The 17,794-nt window shown below is 39.9% G+C and overlaps 2 protein-coding genes across 3 annotated transcripts in view; both read left to right on the top strand.

Annotated features, from left to right (window-relative positions):
• susd6 (sushi domain containing 6) overlaps positions 1–6,580 on the top strand; it is a 35,269-nt gene extending 28,689 nt beyond the window's left edge. Inside the window, exons 3-7 of the mRNA XM_059356324.1 lie at positions 208–402; positions 1,454–1,648; positions 1,767–1,905; positions 3,566–4,047; positions 4,410–6,580. Coding sequence (XP_059212307.1) covers positions 208–402; positions 1,454–1,648; positions 1,767–1,905; positions 3,566–4,047; positions 4,410–4,435 — 1,037 coding nt within the window. The 3' untranslated portion in view covers positions 4,436–6,580. The remainder of the gene's footprint in view (positions 1–207; positions 403–1,453; positions 1,649–1,766; positions 1,906–3,565; positions 4,048–4,409) is intronic.
• Positions 6,581–8,820: 2,240 nt separating this feature from the next.
• srsf5b (serine and arginine rich splicing factor 5b) lies at positions 8,821–16,128 on the top strand. Of its 2 annotated transcripts, XM_059356253.1 has the most exons (8): positions 8,821–8,927; positions 9,212–9,364; positions 10,521–10,591; positions 10,708–10,821; positions 11,383–11,455; positions 12,787–12,860; positions 12,975–13,082; positions 14,088–16,128. In XM_059356253.1, exons 2-8 carry the CDS (start codon positions 9,239–9,241, stop codon positions 14,404–14,406), a joined length of 885 nt encoding a protein of 294 aa, XP_059212236.1. In that variant the 5' UTR covers positions 8,821–8,927; positions 9,212–9,238; the 3' UTR covers positions 14,407–16,128. The 2 variants fall into 2 exon arrangements, with proteins under 2 accessions (XP_059212236.1, XP_059212237.1); XM_059356254.1 differs by lacking the exons at positions 12,975–13,082; positions 14,088–16,128 and having other exon boundaries at positions 11,779–12,841.
• Positions 16,129–17,794: the final 1,666 nt, after the last annotated feature.

Raw genomic sequence — 17,794 nt, 5'->3', positions numbered from 1 at the left:
TTACCTTACATTATTAAAATATGGTTCAGGTCCCAGTTTGGCTGCTGGCCTGCAGCTGGTAGTTCCTCACATAATGATCATAAGTCCATCCTCGAGGAAGTAGCTCCATATCTTACTTTTGTCCTGTTCAGAAAGCAGAACCTTCTATCATTTACGCCTTCAAGCAGCCAACTAATTCTCATCCTCTTTCTTGTCTGTGTCCTTTAGGTTGTGCGCGGCCACCCAGTGTGCAGCACGGAGACTTGCTGAACAAGACCGAAGCTAACCGGGGCTCTTTCCCCCCGGGCACCCTGCTGACTTATGGCTGCGAGCCCGGCTACACTGCAGAAGGCACCACCACCATCATTTGTACCAGCTCTGGAGCCTGGTCCCATCAACCTCCAAGCTGTATCAGGAGCAGCGGTGAGCAGGACACAAAAATATACATATATGAAACAAAACACACAAGAATATAGTTCAGTGTTTCCTGTTTTTAGTACAATTTAAAGTTATGTTGTTGGTCTGTTTTGCAGCATTCTAAGCCTTGTGCATTCATAGGGAAATGTTGGCTTTTTAATTATGCAATAATTTTGGCTGAGCTAATACATACAGCATCATTTTATTGACATAATATATCAATTACAGCATTAAATCATACATTCTGTTATATCAGACTTGTAGAGCCATGGCTTCAAAGTTGTATTTTTTACTATTTTCTCCCAGAGTAAGCCATTTTGTAATCACAAGAAGCAAACTGATGTTTACACTAATGGTTGACATATACCAGACTGTGAAATACAAAAAATATAAATCCTCCCTAACTTTTAGCACATAGAGAATAATTCATTTTTTGTATGTTTTTGTTTGTTTTATTTTTTTAGTTTAGTGGCATTTTGAGAAAAGCTGGCATTTAAAGTGTTCAGAGTCTAAAAATGAATAAATATTTGTTAGTTGTGATCAGGACTGAAGTTGCTTAAAGGATTTAACTCAATGAAAGTGGAAAATAATATTGATATATAATTTTATGGGAGTTTTTTTGGTGCAGACATTTCTTTAACGGGATCCTGTGGGTTTAAAGGTTTAATTCTCAGCTGAGTATGCCCATTTGCAGGCCTAATTTGTCTTTAGAAAACCCTCATTATATCTGGAATAATTCATTTTCGTGGTTTTTCGCCAGTGAAAACATTTGAACTTTGATTATGAACTTTATTTTTTTCCTCACTTCCTGAAAATACAGCTTTCGAAAATTTTGAGGTTGAGGGCATGCACTCAATACAAGACCGCAACTGAAATTTCACATCAGTTCAGTGTCATAACACGTATAGTGAGGATTGTCCTTGAGAGTCAGCAGGAACCACTGGGGGATTTCATCCACAATACAAGCTTTTAACCACATGAATCAAATCTGACAACAGGTAGAAATAACACCAACAACAGCCACGTTAAAATCTATTCCGCCTCCGTTTCTTCACAGTATGTTCGCCCCCCACTGAGCCAGAGAACGGCGGCTACCGATGCCACCCGTCTCCCTGCCACCGCCTCACCCAGAAGACCGTCATCGAGTACTTCTGTGACGAGGGCTACGCTCTGAAAGGAGACTACAAGTTTCTCACCTGCCAGAACGGCGAGTGGGACGGGCCGATGCAGATTAGCTGCCGACTTACACAAGGTCTGTCACCTCTGTGTTATCTCATCGTGCCCACACACACAACTTCATGCAGGAAATGTAAATCAAAATCGGTGAACCACATTTTCACTTCCTCTCTCTCTTTTCTTTTGTCCCTCAGACAAGGAGCCGCACTCTCCGCTGGGTATTCCCGCTCTGTCTATTGTGGCGTCCACAGCGAGTTCTGTGGCGCTCATCCTGCTGTTAGTGGTGCTGTTTGTTCTTGTGCAGCCAAAACTCAAGTCCTTCCATCACAGCAGGTAATAATGCACACACATTACTGTATTCCTGTATTCTCACCCCAGATACAACCCTGATTCCAAAAAAGTTGGATGCAAAATGTAAATAAATACAGAATGCATCAATTTCAGAGAGTATTAACACAAAAAAAAACATTTTTTATCAGTTTGAAAATTACATATACTGTACTATACTATTTTCATTTGAGTATATATCAAAAAGGATCAGCAAATTATCACATTGTGGTGTTTTGTTTTGTTAGGTTTTAGACAACATCCCAACTTTTCGGATTCAGGGTTGTATATTTAAAATCCTTAACATCACCATATCTGAATTCTAACTCCAGACTTTAAAGAATACGGATCTCCATCCTCACAAGCATTTCAGCAAAAGAAATATAATTATATCTGTCCATACCAACAAGTGCATATCACCTAATCATTCAGGTACACTGGGTAAAATGCAGTGTAGGACTGATTACACCGCTAGACACAGGAATTGTCCCAAAACGTTTGGATAATAACTTACCTCCTGCACATGTAGGCAGCAGTAACATTATAAAATGCAGAACAACTGCTAGCATACAAAACAAGGTCAACAGCACCTGTAATTTGTTATCCATGTTAAAACAACCACTAGTAGTCTAGACTTATTTAGTTTCTTCTTTGGAATGTGATAGGGCGAGGCAAATCAGGGAAAGGACGCATCACGACAGTTAAGACCCAGTCAGGAAATGAATCACGAGCGTCGTCATCAAAAAGTCACATCATGATCATTTTGATGCTGAAATCATTCTTCTCCTTTCCATTTAAAAAATACAACATTGTGAATCATATCATAATTGCAACATTGGACAAAGTAATCGCAATAAGATAAGTCTGCAGTGCATTTGAAGTGTAAAAAAATTGTATACCATGTAATTTGAGCTGTTAAATCCATGAGATGGGGGATAGAAATGGTGCAGATATATCTTCCTGCAAAACATCTGATCCTCTTCTTGTGTTGCTTGACTCAATGGAGTCCATTGTGAAGTTTTTCCGTGGGAAGTTGACACTTCACCGCATTATATAAACAAAGTGCCTTTGATTATTTTAGACCTTTTCTGTTTTTGTCAGAAGAATGTATGTATATGATGTCGCTTTGTGTGTTTTCTTGGCTTAACTGCAGACTGTGAACATGTTGAAAAGAACTCTTGAGAGGTTTAATTGTGTTTGTTTTGAAAGAACACTTCCTGTTTTAATTCTGGTGCCATTAAATCAAAGCAAAGTGACACAGCAGATTCATTCTTTCCATGGACACACCAGGGACACACCTGTTATGATTCAGTTTTGAAACTGGTTACATAAACAAGTTTTGCATCAGACAAGACTAGTTTTACAAGCTGGCATGTTTTAAATATTTGAGAAATGAAAGTAAGTGTACAAAAAAGGAGTTAATCCCATCACAGTCACAAACCGCTTCAGTGATAAAAAGGCCCCAATGATTTGATCTAATGCTCATTGGCACTCTTGTTGATTGTGTTTTGGGCCTGAGGGTTTAGCGCAGCCTGCTATAAAGGGATTGTACAGTCGACGCTAATCACCTCCTCTCAGAGGTTCTGCTGCGGCACGCAACACACACGACTGTATCAACCTGAGCCGCTGTCATCATCCTCCTTCTGTCTGTCTCTCTGTCCACCAGGAGGGAGCAGGGAGTCTCAGGCCAGTCCAGCTCCATCATGGTCGAGGGCGTCCAGGTGACGCTGCCCTCCTATGAAGAGGCTGTTTATGGAAGCGGAGGTCCCTGTGGTGCTTCTGCTCCTCCTCCTTCTCCGCCACCTCCTCCGGCTCCTCCAGAGACTCGAGTCCCGATCGTGCTCTCTGAGGGTCTTCCTCAGGGAGCCACGGGAGGCCAAGGCCCCAGCAGAAGCCGCCACCACAGAGACTTAACCTTCTGTCTCCCATCCACGTCGTCCTCATCGTCATCCTTCTCCTCCCGCCGTCATGCAGAGACGGTGCTGGTTCATCAGGCCCCTTCTACCTCCTCATCCTCCTCTTCATCATCATGGGCTAGAGAGCACCCTGGGGGTGCATGCGCAGGCCCTCTACCTCTCCGCAGAGACTCTGAGAGTAGCGACCAGCACAGTCTGCTTTCTGTCAACTCTGTGGATGAGTTTTCTGATGGTAAGAGGAAACTGTGTGATATTGCACAACTGATACCAATATGGCTATTAGAGAGTTACAGATAGAGTTGATTATGTATCTGCAGATTTTCTTCCATACATAAACACATAACACGTGTAATCTCAGAACTTCGTTAAATAATTCTAAAGAATTTATACCAGGGTATGTGTGTGTATGAAACAGACAATGAAACAAAGTCTGGCAATTCATGTAATCGGTGTATGCCTGAACACCATGTGACTAGTGCGGCAAGTCTAGGAAATTTACAGATGTAATTTTGGGATTTTCATGTTGTGGGTGAACAGCTGACTCTTGAGCCACTTCTCTTTTCTAATATGTCTGTATGCTCTGTTCCCCTGCAGATATCCCCCTGTTGAAGGAAGCATGAAGCCTCCCAGCCCGCTATCAGCATCAGCAGCAGAGCCCTTATTTCCCTTTCTCTTACTGCTGACCAGGACTGACTGTGGCTGTCAACCTACTTTCCCCCCAAACTCCCCTTCAGCAGCAAACAGAGAAAAGACTAGAACTTATGCCCCCATTCCCCATGCAACCTCTTCTGCCATTGCTACCCATGCAGAGCAAAGCCAACAACCAACACTCACAATGATGGAGCACTGCTGGACCCAGCCACTGGATCAAACTGACACAGTGGTGCCACCTCAACATAAATCCTGTAGATCCTATGTATATGTAAAACATACATACTGAGTCATGGTGGTGTACTATAGGCGTACCATACACTTGCCTCCTCCCAGGTGTCGTTCTCTATATAAACATTGCTCACAGAGGCTTCATCTGAGAGCCATCGAGACACTCTGTCTGGGATTACTGCGGATATGAAAAAAATAAAATAAAACGAAAGAAAAAAAAAAACCTTGTGATGTTCGCTCCAGACGCTGTGGCGCTCAGAATCAGAATCGTCTTCCCGCTGTACTTGAAAAGTTGTGAGTGACGGCTGGGTGTTTGCGGCCCCGCTTTGTGAATGCTGCATGTTGTTTTTAGTTATTGCTGTCACAGCACGGTGGCCCACTCTGAATGAAGCATGAAGCCTCCTCTCTCTCTCTCTCTCTTTCTCTCTCTATCTCTCTCTGTCTCTCTCTCTGTCTCTCTAGCTTTCTGTGTACGCGGGTGGCGTCTAGCATATGGATTAGTGGGATTGAGAACCACTTCACAAGAGCTAAAAGCAGGGTGCAGCGTTTTTACGAAGCACCATATCACAACTATAAAAAGACCTTTCTTTTCTGTTGCCAGCTGCACCCGGTATCTGGAAGGTGCTCCTTCTGTCGCATGAGTGGGATTGATTGGTGTTTTGGTTCCAGGGCTGTGCTTTACATCTCACTTGTTTTAGAAAAGAGTAAGACATTATGTCACATTTTTGTCTGAAAGCTGAGGAGAGTGTCGTCTTTCCTGATGACTAGGCACGTGACTAAACTTTTCGGCTGTTTAGTTTTTTTCCCCACTGTATTTATTGGCTGCTTTGAGTTGCTGAACCTGAGTGCGTGTGTGTGTGTGTGTGTTTGTGTGTGTGTGTGTGTGAGCTAAGCAGGAGAGGACATGTCCTCATATGGTCGGCCTCGATACAGCCATTTCCTGATTTGCTTCTCTTGAGATCAGAGACCGGCTTCACAATGTCCCCCGTCTCTCACCATAGGAAAGCATCCCTCCCAGCATTGAATAAGTCACATGAACAAACCAGCGTCACTTCAGGCAGAAACTCCTCTACACAATGTGTGTATTATTCATCTACTCTCGAGCTAGAATATTTATCATTTTCTGGTGAATGGCTGGAAAACACAAGTCCCCTCAGAGGAACTGGCTCTCGCCCACCTTCACACTGAACCGAAGACTCTCCACTTTGTGCATTATTGACACAACTGCAACTGGTTGCAGAGAAACGCTGAAAGTTTTGTGATATAGCACCCCACCCCCGCCACACACACACACACACACACACACTCACACTCACACACACACCCTCCTAATGCCAAGTGCAAATTTAAGAGAGAATCATTGTTAGAAAACATCCTTTTTTCCATTCCCAGTTGAAAATCTTTGGTGGTTGAGCTGGTCACCCTGGAAAAAGCATGACTCCCAAGGAATTACTTTTCAAGCTTAACTGCTCAGAAAAAAACATCTCTGATTCTCGTTTTATTTGGCATTCGTGGCTGTCCGTCATTGTCAACGGCTACATTATTAATGCAAACAGAATGTTGCCTTAGACTTGTACTTTTTGTTTTGTTTTTGTATAATCTTAAGCCTCCGCGTTGGTTGCTTTACAATATTGCAAAGTATTCTGTTTTCCCAATGGCCTTACTCTGTTCTTTTCTATTCTATGCATAAAACTGTCTTTGTGTATTTATCAGTTTACTTTTGTTGTGGACACGACTAAACGAATGTCCATTTTTCTCTGTCCTCCCCTAGCTTTTACAGCTACTGTGATGATGATGGTGATGATGATGATGAAACCTATAAGCACCTATATTTCACTATTCCTTTGCTTCTCCTTTGCTACGACAAAGCATTAAACAATTATGGGATTGAAAAGAAAAAAAACAAAACAAAGAAATTTAACTTTGTGTTCAGCAGAAGCACTGTTGTACGGTGCTGCGTCCCTGAAAATAACAGGTTAAAAAAAGTACACATCTTGATTCTTAGTTTCAAATGCTTTCAGCTTTGTTTTTTTTCCTCTGTACATGGCAGTGGGTGTGAAGATAGTAATTTAATATTTGTATAAAGTTTAATTTAATTTTACAGTGTGTATATAACTTTCTAATTAAAGCTTTCTTTTGAATGTGGAAGATGACGTGTCATTATTTAAGCCTGTGTCAGACTGTGTGTAATTCTTAAAAATGTTGATTTAATTGACAAAAAGTCACACATTTTCAGACTGAACTCAGGACATTTCCAGTACCTATCGGTCATGTTTTCTTTTGGATTAGATCCTGGAAGATTTGAAAGTCGAATGGAAAGGTGTCGGTGTTCAATATCAGCTTGAATGAATGCACCAGCCTACTTCCTGGCACTGTGCAATCAATGTAATATCTCTAAAGCTATTCCTAGTATGCCTTATGTATATGGTACTGCATTAGTCCCATTATAGTATGAGATCACTGTAAAACCTGTATTATATAGGGTGGTGCTCTACCCACTTCCTCAATTCATAATCAATCATTTACTCGCGAAAGAGGAAGTACATTTTATTCTTGGCCAAAGGTTGTTGTCGTTTATTATTTCTTGTAACAACTCCCTGAATCACACTGCTGTGTTTGATTAAACTGCAGAAATGAATGACCTGCCTGAGGAGCTTTAAAACATAATATCTTTTAAATTGCTTCTTGAAATCAATTTTGTATGATTGCAACTCTTCCTTTTTTTCTGGATGAACTTTTGGTTCATTATTATTATTATTATGTCTACTGGCCTGCTGTTATATTGTTTATGTTCCTGAATCCTATTAAGTTATATAGCTGGTGTACAGTATGTGGTCCATGCGTCCTCTCCATTTATACAGTCTATGGTCCTCTCTGTACAGTAGTTTTATGTCTGAGTGACACCTAGTGGTCAGAAATAGAAACGGCACTAATAGAACATTGTATTCGGCGCATCCGTGACGTCATGTTCGGAAACCCTGCCGCCGGACTTCGGCACTTTTCGGATTCTGCAGCGTCAACTCCCGTCAGGGAACCTGAAACTGGAACAGTCGATTGTTATTTCCAGGAAATGTATTTAAGAGAAAAGAGACGGAGGCGATGGAGGAAATGAAAAATACTTGTAATTCGAAAAAATAGTCTTTATTAACAATTAGTTTTATGTTAACAAGAAGGCTGCTCAGATTCCTTTTTCCCTGTATAAGTAGAAATAAGATAAACTTTTACTGAGCGCAGATGGGAAATTCAGGGGTTGCAACAGCACAAAGACAAATCGATTTTTTGTTAAAAAGAACAATATATCGAAGCTCAGATCCCTTGACATTTGTAGTAAGATGCTGCAGATGTTCTATCAGTCTGTGGTGGTAGTGCGTGTGTATAATAATGGTCAGGTATAGTATAGTAAAGTATGTATATATAGTATCTTATAGTATAGTATATCAGTTCAACTGAACTGGGAAAAACTGCATTCTCTTACTCAGCACCCTGGTAATGGAACAATCTACAGAAAAAGTTTAAACTAGAAAGTCTGATATCAATCAATGCATTTAAAGCTACCATCAAGACTGTGGAGACATGTGCTTGTTTTTCTTAATAAGGCTCATTATGTTTTAATTTTGTGTTGTATTACACTTGTTTTATTGTAAATGTTATTTTTTTTTTGGCACTTTTGTTGAGTTTTGGCTGCTATTTTGGCCAGGTCTCTCTTGAAAACGAGATTCTGAATCTCAAGGGGACTTCCTGGTTAAATAAAGGTTAAAAAAAAAAAGTATAGTAAAGAGTAAATGTTCTCAGTTAGATGAATTGGGTTTTTTAATTTTTTTTTTATGAAAATGTGTGAATTTATTTATTTATAAAACTTCAAGATCTGTTATATAATATTATTATTATTATTATTATTATTATTATTATTATTATTATTATTAATAATAATAATAATAATAATAATAATAATAATAACGGTACTATATTATTAAATATTTTAATTTTATTTTTTTATCGGTATTATTTTCTCTCCTTATTTTCCTGTCAATCTACTGCGCCACACTCCAGTAGTCCAGTAGGTGGCGGTAATGCACCTGTACGTTGGTCTGACAACCGCCAATAAAACTCAAAAGAAGAAGAAGAAGAATAAGCTGCCCCCTCCCTGAACAGCTGAGGCTCCATTTTGTTTGATTTCTGCGGTCACTGTCGACAGCCTGCACGGAAACACTACCGGGACCACCTTAAAAGGTACGTGTACGGCGATAAAAACGCACCGTAACGCCACCAAAATGTTTTAGATTTGCTATAATAAGCGTAAAATCTGCTGTGTGGTGTTAACCGTTAGCTTGAATTAGCACGAAACGTAGCCTGGTGATATTTGGATGCTAGGCCTCAAACCGAGCTAGCGACAAAAATGACACACAGGTCAAGTAACGTAACTGGCCGAATATGTGAATACGTCACCGACTTTTAATAGCCTCTGTTTTGGCTGTAGCCGTAATAATATTTGTGTGTGTGTGTGTGTGTTACAGATAGCTGTCACCTTCAAGACATCGACAATGAGTGGATGTCGTATTTTCATCGGCCGTCTGAGCCCGTCGGCCAGGGAGAAGGATGTGGAGCGGTTCTTCAAAGGATACGGTCGCATCCGAGATATCGACCTCAAGAGAGGCTTCGGCTTCGTGGTGAGCCTCCTAACGTTGCACGGACACCTAAGATATGCTGAGGGTGTTGTAGGGTTCTACTTCTAAATAAATAGCCATTTATATTTCGCTTAACAGCAACATTTTAGTCCATCCCCATTCATTTTAACATGTAGCCACAATAGCTATGTATAGCTTTCATTTGGCTCCATGTATATATACGACACACCCACACATCAACTAACCACTGTAATGTCTGAACACGTTTTAAATTAATTACTGCTTCAAGTTTCAAGTTCTTTCTTGTTTTATATGAAAAACAGTTACAGAAAAGCAGTTGAAAACATTCAGCTCCCTCCAACAATACAAATTGAAACATGTATAAAGAAGGAAATACAAGTACAATAGCAAATCTAAGATAAAAATGTGCAAATGTTTAGGTTCCATGGTATATGTATATTGGGCAGATTAATTTTTGGCTAATGGGAATTGTACATGATTATATATTCTGATAATGTAACTGTAGCTGATAAATTATAGACTGATTATTCCAAGCCAATTTGCTTTAATTTTGTTTTACAGAAGCAGCAGCAGGTGGTGGTGGTTAGTCATCAGTATTGACATTAACATGTCTAATTGGACAGATTTTATCTAGTATTAGTGTCTAAGTATTTATTTACAATTGCTCTATAAAAGCACTACATTTTGACTTGTCATAGTTGGAAAGGCTCATGTGCAGTTAGGAACATTAGTGACAGCTGTGCATGCTTGCTCACTGGATTAGTTTGCTGGAACAACTGAGCCATTGTTAACATTATCAATTTCACCTGTGCTTTTCCCACTAAGACATTTCAAAATGTCTGTGGTGGTCATTAGATTTGGTTGAGCTATAGAATATTAAATCTTCCTTCTTGCTGACTACATCTGAGCCTTTCTTGCCCTTAGGCGTGCATTAACTTTTTTTTTTAATACAAAAATGTGAAATTATCTTTTTGGTCTCAGCTATCAGAAACGGGTGATTATCGAGTAACACTATCAGCTGAAAAAAATCCATGAAATTTGAGTGATATATTCTTCATGGGTATAGTGCTTCCTAAATTCCAGAATAGTAAATATTGCCAGAGACTTGAGCTGTGTTGCTTACTTCGCGTATTCCTAAAGTATTCAACACCCTTTGTTAATGTTTTGTTTGTTGCAGGAGTTTGACGACCCCAGAGATGCTGAAGATGCTGTTTATGAGCTTGATGGCAAAGAGTTGTGTAATGAAAGGTAGGAATTTGTGGTGATGTACATTAAACGATCTAAATAAATTTAGATAATTAGCTATTTCTTTTCCTCCTGCTCTGTCTGGTGGTTTAACAAAACAAACATTGTCTGTGTTTCAGGGTGACTATTGAGCATGCCCGTGTACGCCTGCGAGGCGGCCGTGGCAGAGGAGGCGGCAGTGCAGGTGGACGTTTCTCTGATCGCTATGGACGAGGCTCCCAGAGCAGTCGGAGGTAAAGTACCCTAGTGTCACACTTTAATTACTGTAGCCTTGGTTTTCACTGCAATATGTAGTTAAATCTCTATAGAAACTGATAACTTATGGTAAGAAGTAGAGATTAATAAGTCTTTTTTGTGCAGCAAAAATGTTACAGTACCATTCAAACAAAAAGAACAATTTGAAAATCCACATGTACGACATTTCGTAATGTTCCCTCAGGTGTTACCAATATTGGGGGAAAATGTGGGCTGTCCCTTTTGCTGTGTGTAAACAACTTGCAGTTGTGTTGAGGTTTCCCTGTCACTTGAATGTTGGATTCAGTCAAGTCATTCTTTGCTTCTCTAGGAGATTCAGTTTAATTACGATCCATCACTTGCAGTCTGGAAATGTCTTAGTTAAAACACAACACAAGCCCTGTGCTTACTCCATTTTAAAGATCCATGACATGCATTAGCCTTGCTATTGACAAATCGCTAATGAGAGCTCTTAGACTTTGCTTGAGTCTCTCGTTCAGCCTCACAGTGTTAGTGCTCAATTGATTGAGTCTTTTTTTTTTTTTCTTTTTTTGTTTCAGCCGAAATCCTCCTCCGATGCGCACTGAGAACCGCCTCATCGTGGAGAACTTGTCCTCTCGCGTCAGCTGGCAGGTTAGTACTGCCACATGTTTTTATACAGAGCAAGTCTCTGCAAGCTGCAACACCATAAATGTTATCATCTCCAACAGTCTGCCTCCAACAATACACACATACAACTGTAGATTACCATGCTGCTAAAAAACATAGAATCTAATCCATAATTTATTTAGCTTGCTAAAATGTTTAAACAAACACTTTTTTATTGTGATAAGGCCCAAATTGTTCTTTAAAAATGGCCGCTCTATTTAACCTGCAAAGAGCAGTAACAACAAGAAAACATTTAATTTGTTCCTTTTTTCAAATTTTAACCAATTCTTCACCCCTTTATTTGCCAGCCTGACTGTTGTGTCATATGGAAGAGCTCGCTTATGGTGGAGTTAACCCCTTCTGGGTCCTTCTGTCTGGGTTGAGCCTGTGGTGTCAGCCAGTCTGTCCTACTCCTAGTTGATGCCTGCTGGTCATGTGAGCGATCGCTCCACACTAGAGGCGCTGGCGGCCCCTTCGCTCGCTCGCAACGCCCCCTGTCGAAGGCAGGGGTGTGCCTGGTGTGTGGCTGAGAGCGAGAGAGAGGAAACAGAGAGTTGGCAGAGAGAAAGGAGAGGAAAGAGCGAGAGTCGATGGTGATGGTGGTGGCGTATTGATCGATGGTTCGTTAATTTGAGGGGCTTCGGTCGATCGAAATCCCCCCTCCCTTCCCCCCTCTGGTGTTCCCGCACATCGCGAGCGAGAGAGTGTGAATTCCTCCCAGGTGCCCATGGATAAAATCTGCTGTAATCCCGAGGTTATGGTGGGCTCGGAGAGCCTGCGGCCCACCCCAAAGGGTTTCGCTCTCAGGTAGTAGTTTCCTCTCTTCCACCCTGTTCACTCTCTTTACTGAGGCAGGGTGCCGAGACAGGGGCGGTCCCGGCGTGGAGCCCTGTGCCCTCTCTGTCAGGGGAAAATGGGGCTCTTGGTGCCAAAGGCTGCCCAAGTGGCGCCACTGCAGTTCAGTTGATGCAGATGGTGTTCATGTCTCTGTAGTTATGAGTCCAAGAATCTCAAAGCTTTTGCAAAAACTTATCTATCCAATGATAGCACATGTCATATTTGTCTGGGATCTAAATTGGCAAACACAAATTTACTAAGCTTTTATATTTCTTAATATAAGACACTTTGTCGAATGAGCGGCTGATTAAACGGCCTCCGAGGTTCTTGGACTCATCTTTCTTATCTGCAGTAGAGTGTGTAGTCCTCTCAGACAATCTAACCATCTCTCTTTTTGGGTAAATGAGTCCTGTTTTATGTCTCAGGCTGTGCTTGTGTCCTGAGCCTCTCCGTAAGTTGACTGATGTTTACGTGTGTAGGACCTGAAAGATTTCATGAGACAAGCTGGAGAGGTGACATTTGCAGACGCACATCGCCCCAAACTCAACGAAGGGTAAGACCATTAACATAAAGCTGATACTTACAATTTGAGGAAACTTGCGACCAATTTATAATAGAAAAACGTATCTTAGATTGTAATTAATATTATCTGATGTTGTTCCTCCAGGGTTGTTGAGTTTGCCTCTAGCAGTGATCTGAAAAACGCTTTGGAAAAACTGTCTGGAAAAGAAATCAATGGCAGGAAAATCAAGCTCATTGAGGCAGCCAGGAAGAGGTGAGCTGCATTTCCTTTCACTCAAGATTGTCTGCAAACAGATTAATGCTTCCACTTTCCACTTATGTTTCCTCTTGCTCACAATGTAACGGGCACCACAACGGTCCTTATCAACTTTCTTTCTTAACCCAGGCTGTATTCGGAACGTCTGTGTGCACTCCTATAAAAGGGGCGTTTGGTGTAATTCTACTACTAGACTAACCGATTCTTCCAACAACAATATGAAAAAAATATCACACCAAAAAGCAACACTGTTGCTGCAGATAAGGCAGCAGAATAATGCTGGCAGGAAATTACAAGTGTGAAAAGTGATGTTTTCTGTATCTTACCACTGAGTGTCCACTGTTTATCTCTAATGTGACAGCTGCACATTTCACAACTTGATGCAGCAAACTTAGTTATTCTCGAGAACTGCATTAAGGTCTGACACTGTCCTATAATGATGTGGAAGTCACTGTGAAATTATTTTTGATTTATAATCTGTAATAAATAACAATATAATTTTCTCAGTATTCTATTAGCTGTAATGATCTTTATTGCTCATAGTTATTTCCAAAGGAGGTGATGGTGTTTTTTTTTTTTTGCCGATCTAGCCAGATGAAAACCACCTTTGTGACAGAAAACTCTAACACTATTCTTGGGTCATGGTACAGCCCTCTTGGCTCAACTAGACGGTATAATATGTGTGGGCAATGTTCCCAATCACACTGGCGATTCACTTACTTTTTTAGTTATTTTTAATGAGAGATGAGATGCGACTTCTGATTTCAGAATGGAGATTCACATGTTGGGACAGCATGTGAGACAAGATAAGATAAAAATGAATTTATGAAATATGACATATTAAATGTGTGTAGGTTTTATACATTACCTGACATTAAAACTGTATTCATATTGAAAATACTTGTGCAACAGAAATCCAGTAGTGGATGTCTGTACATCATATACATCGACGTAATAATAATGATTCTCCTGTTGTTCCTTTTTTTTTTTTCCTCGTTCCAGGTCGAGAAGTCGTTCCAGGTCTGAGAGCTCCTCTCGCTCACGGTCCCGTTCTCGTGGTCGTTCTCCATCTCGCTCCCCCAGACGTTCCCGCAGCCCCGCTCACAAGACCCACAACCGTTCCCGATCCCCCAGTGGGTCCCCTGGCGGCGGCGCCTCCTCCCCAACCCCTAAATCAAAGGAACCTGCAAAGCGCTCCTCTAAAACCAGCAAGTCCGCCACCCCGCCCTCCCCGCCCCCTGCTCAGAGAGCCTCCGTCTCCCGTTCCCGCTCTCGATCACGATCCCGCTCTCGCTCTCCTTCCACTGACAGCCAGCGCTAAACGCTGCGTTTCAGTTCAATGGGAATCAACAGTAGAAACAACTTGACTCCGCAGTAGAATCAGCCTGGAGGAGTTGGAAACCTGGAGCTCCCATGATCTGTCTCTGAAAGCCGAGACGAGAGCTTTCCTCCTGTAAAGTTTGCTTTTTCCTGTCTGGATTGTCACAACTATCCTCAAGCTTTTAAAACACCCAATACATCACCAGACAGGATATTCACTCAAGTATTTTATTGTCATTTTAGAGCATTTAAAGGAGCAGTGTGGAGGATTTAGTGGCATCTAGTGGCAAAGTTGCAGATTGCAATCAGCTCAAACGCCTTGCCCCTTCCTTTCCAAGTGTGTAATTGAACCTACGGTGGCCTTCAGGTAAGCCTTGACTAAATAAGCCTGCTTGATCTCATTTTTCAGTTTTTTTCTGTCCCATAAAACAAATTCCAGTAGTTTCCCAGCATTAGTTGCCACAGTTGAATTTGCTTAATGGAACCGAATCAACTGAAAATTAGTCCAACCTGACTCCCAGGCCCCTGGGTAGGTATTTAAATTCTATATTCAATAACAAGGCTTTTTTATTTTTACTTTTATTTTTTTAGTATTGAAGCAATTCAGTGGGCCCCATAAAAGTATCACTTGTCAGAACCAAGCCATGATTTGAGACATTAAAGAATACATAATTGTGAACATTATATTCCATTTCTGCCAATAGATCCTACACACTGCTCCCTATAGTTAAATAACTTCAACAGAAGAAGCTTCTTACACAGTGATGCCGTTTGTCTCTTTATTACCCATCAAGTTTGAGCCCATATGTATGTTTACACTTTGAATTTATACTTCTACTGCAGAACCGTTTCTTCTCACAAAATCACCCCCAAAAAAAAAAGTGAACCAGCATCGGGGTTTCACTGTTATAGCGTCTGTAAAGTCGTTAATCTCAACACTTTGAAGAGGGAATCTGTATTTTTTGGCAGCATTATGATGCTTTTGATAAGCCGTGTGACCACTTTCTTTACTTTTTTTTTTTGCTTGTTTTTGCTCGTCAGTGTGAGAATTTTTAAATCACTTTCCACATTTCTGTACTTTTCCAAGTCTTTTCTCCTCTCCTTTTTTTTTTCGTATTTTCTGACCCACCACAGCTGGTGTGTGCGTGTGTGTGTGTGTGTGTGTGATATCTATAACTGAAGATGCTTGCATGTGATTTTTTTTATTTGATCAAAATTTAGGATCTTATTATATTGAACATATTTTTGGCGCTTAAAGGCTCAAATACAAACCACCGTCATAACTGGCATTATCAAGGACACTGTACAGTGACGCACATTGTTCCAGCAGCTGTACAGTAAATTAACTGTTAATGTCACGGATCGTACATTTTCTTACAGTTGACTGTTTTTATTTTGTTGGGAGTTGTAACTCTCCTTTAGGAATAAGGTCAACGCTTTTTTTTTTTTTTTTTGCTGAAAGAATTCTAGCATTGTAATTAAAGTTTTTATTTGTATTTTTTTGGTTTAGGGTTTTGTGTACAGCATTGCAGACTTTTGTTTTACATAAGTGTACAATTGGTACTGTGACGGATGTTACTGTGGTTTAAATGAACATGTAGACAAAAAAAAGCAACATTTTTGTACGTAAGGATTTTATTTTCAGTGAAAAATATGATGGACGTTTGTATGGTGTAGGAAAACGGTGGACTTAAACAATAAAATGATTTTAACTACATCGTAATTGATCCTCTTCATCTGTGCTTTTCTCTCCAACACACTGGATTCAGTCCATGTCATTAAAAAATACATTTGTTTAGAGCTCCATCATGCAGCTCCCTCAGTCTTCTCTTTCAGCTCGTCCTCTGTGACTGCTGCCTGGTATTTCTCTGTGGGTCAGACAGAACAGTGGGTTATCTAAACTTCTTAAAGGGCCTGGAAATTCTTGAAAACACTTTTTAATGCAGTGTCAAAGTCTTCTTGGATTTTGAATAAAGTGCTCAAAACTGCTTCACATCGAGGTTCTAAAAGATTCAAAGTCTACCAACAAGCAGGTGGCACTCTGTAGAACGCTATAAAACCTCATTTTGGTTGATCTCTAGCAGAATATAATCAAATTTAATGTAAAGGGGTGAAATCAGTATTCTGTATGCACTGCAAATAAGTGTACTCTACTGCAGCTGTAAGGTGCTGGAAAAGCTTAAATGCACCTTGGAAATGCTTGAAACCCTTGAAAATGTGTAGGAACCCTTGATGCAAACTTTTTATAAACTGGAGCTTTCATTTAATACAGAATCGGCATCATTAAGTCCACATTATAAACATGAAAATTCTAATTTATCAACATAAATGTCAGTAAGGGGTGAAATACTAATTTGTGATAAATGTCAAGATCCTGAAGTCCTTTCTATTGTACTACATAAACCTGCACGTTGTCTTTATAAGGGCATTTCATTATTATTTTGCACCTCTAGCGCCACCATGAGTTTAATAAAGATAATGAATGTGCTTGAATTCGGATATCCTTGAAAAATGCTTAATTTCAACCAAATCTGTTGCTTCTTCTACTCAGTCATATAAACCAGAAATTGTTTCAGATAATTAAAAAATCCTCTCAACACATTTTAAATTAAGCATGATATAATCATGATTAAAACATGCATTTGTGTATGTTAACCTAAACAGCCGTTAAAATGATGAATTAATCCTGCAAACTGTTTTTCTAATCTCATTCACAGTAACAGAATCGGAATCAGTTTTATTTTATCACATATAAGGAATTTGCTGTGGTACATTGGTGCATAGGAGGCAAAGTACTAAAATACAATTTGAGATTAAAAAATATATAGAGATTAAGCAGCATGAATATAAAATGAGAAGAGTAGAAAATGTCAACATACCAAAATATATTTAAAAATAAATTGGAATATAAACAGCATAAATGTATAAAGATGGTTTAGTTTTTGATGTGCTAGTAAAGACCTTAAGAGGTTTGAAATTAGGGATGCACGATATTGGATTTTTTGCCGAAATCGGATATGCCGATTTTTTGCAACGCATTTAGCCGATTACCGAAACTGATATTTTTAAACTAATTGCAGAGATCTTCATCTCTCTTCTGTAGTGGAATTAGCATACAGTATTGTGGAGCATACTTTTATCACATTGTTATGTAATATTCATTCATTGTGCAAAATAAGAAAAATACTTGATGCTTAAAACTGCATACTTATTTTTGACAACTGCTTTCAAATAAAATACAAAAAGATACATCCTACTAAAAACTTGGATGATGCTCTCCCTGAAATTATCAATAATAATACCCACAATCAGGGCAAATTTGGCCAATATCACAATTGACATAATAAGTAAACATGTGCATAAGGTGCATAAGAGAGGTGATGTGCAAA

This window comes from Centropristis striata, chromosome 18 (assembly GCF_030273125.1).
Source record: "Centropristis striata isolate RG_2023a ecotype Rhode Island chromosome 18, C.striata_1.0, whole genome shotgun sequence".
Lineage (NCBI taxonomy): Eukaryota > Metazoa > Chordata > Actinopteri > Perciformes > Serranidae > Centropristis > Centropristis striata.
Note: the sequence above shows the minus strand (reverse complement) of the source record. Positions and strands in the feature narration are given on the sequence as shown.

What these genes read in the sequence shown, in the direction of transcription:
- srsf5b (XM_059356253.1), top strand. Translation starts at nt 9,239, where the DNA reads ATGAGTGGATGTCGTATTTTCATCGGCCGTCTGAGCCCGTCGGCCAGG. An exon ending in AGAGAGGCTTCGGCTTCGTG is followed by an intron (nt 9,365 to 10,520) that starts GTGAGCCTCCTA and finishes TGTTTGTTGCAG; the next exon opens with GAGTTTGACGACCCCAGAGA. An exon ending in AAAGAGTTGTGTAATGAAAG is followed by an intron (nt 10,592 to 10,707) that starts GTAGGAATTTGT and finishes TCTGTGTTTCAG; the next exon opens with GGTGACTATTGAGCATGCCC.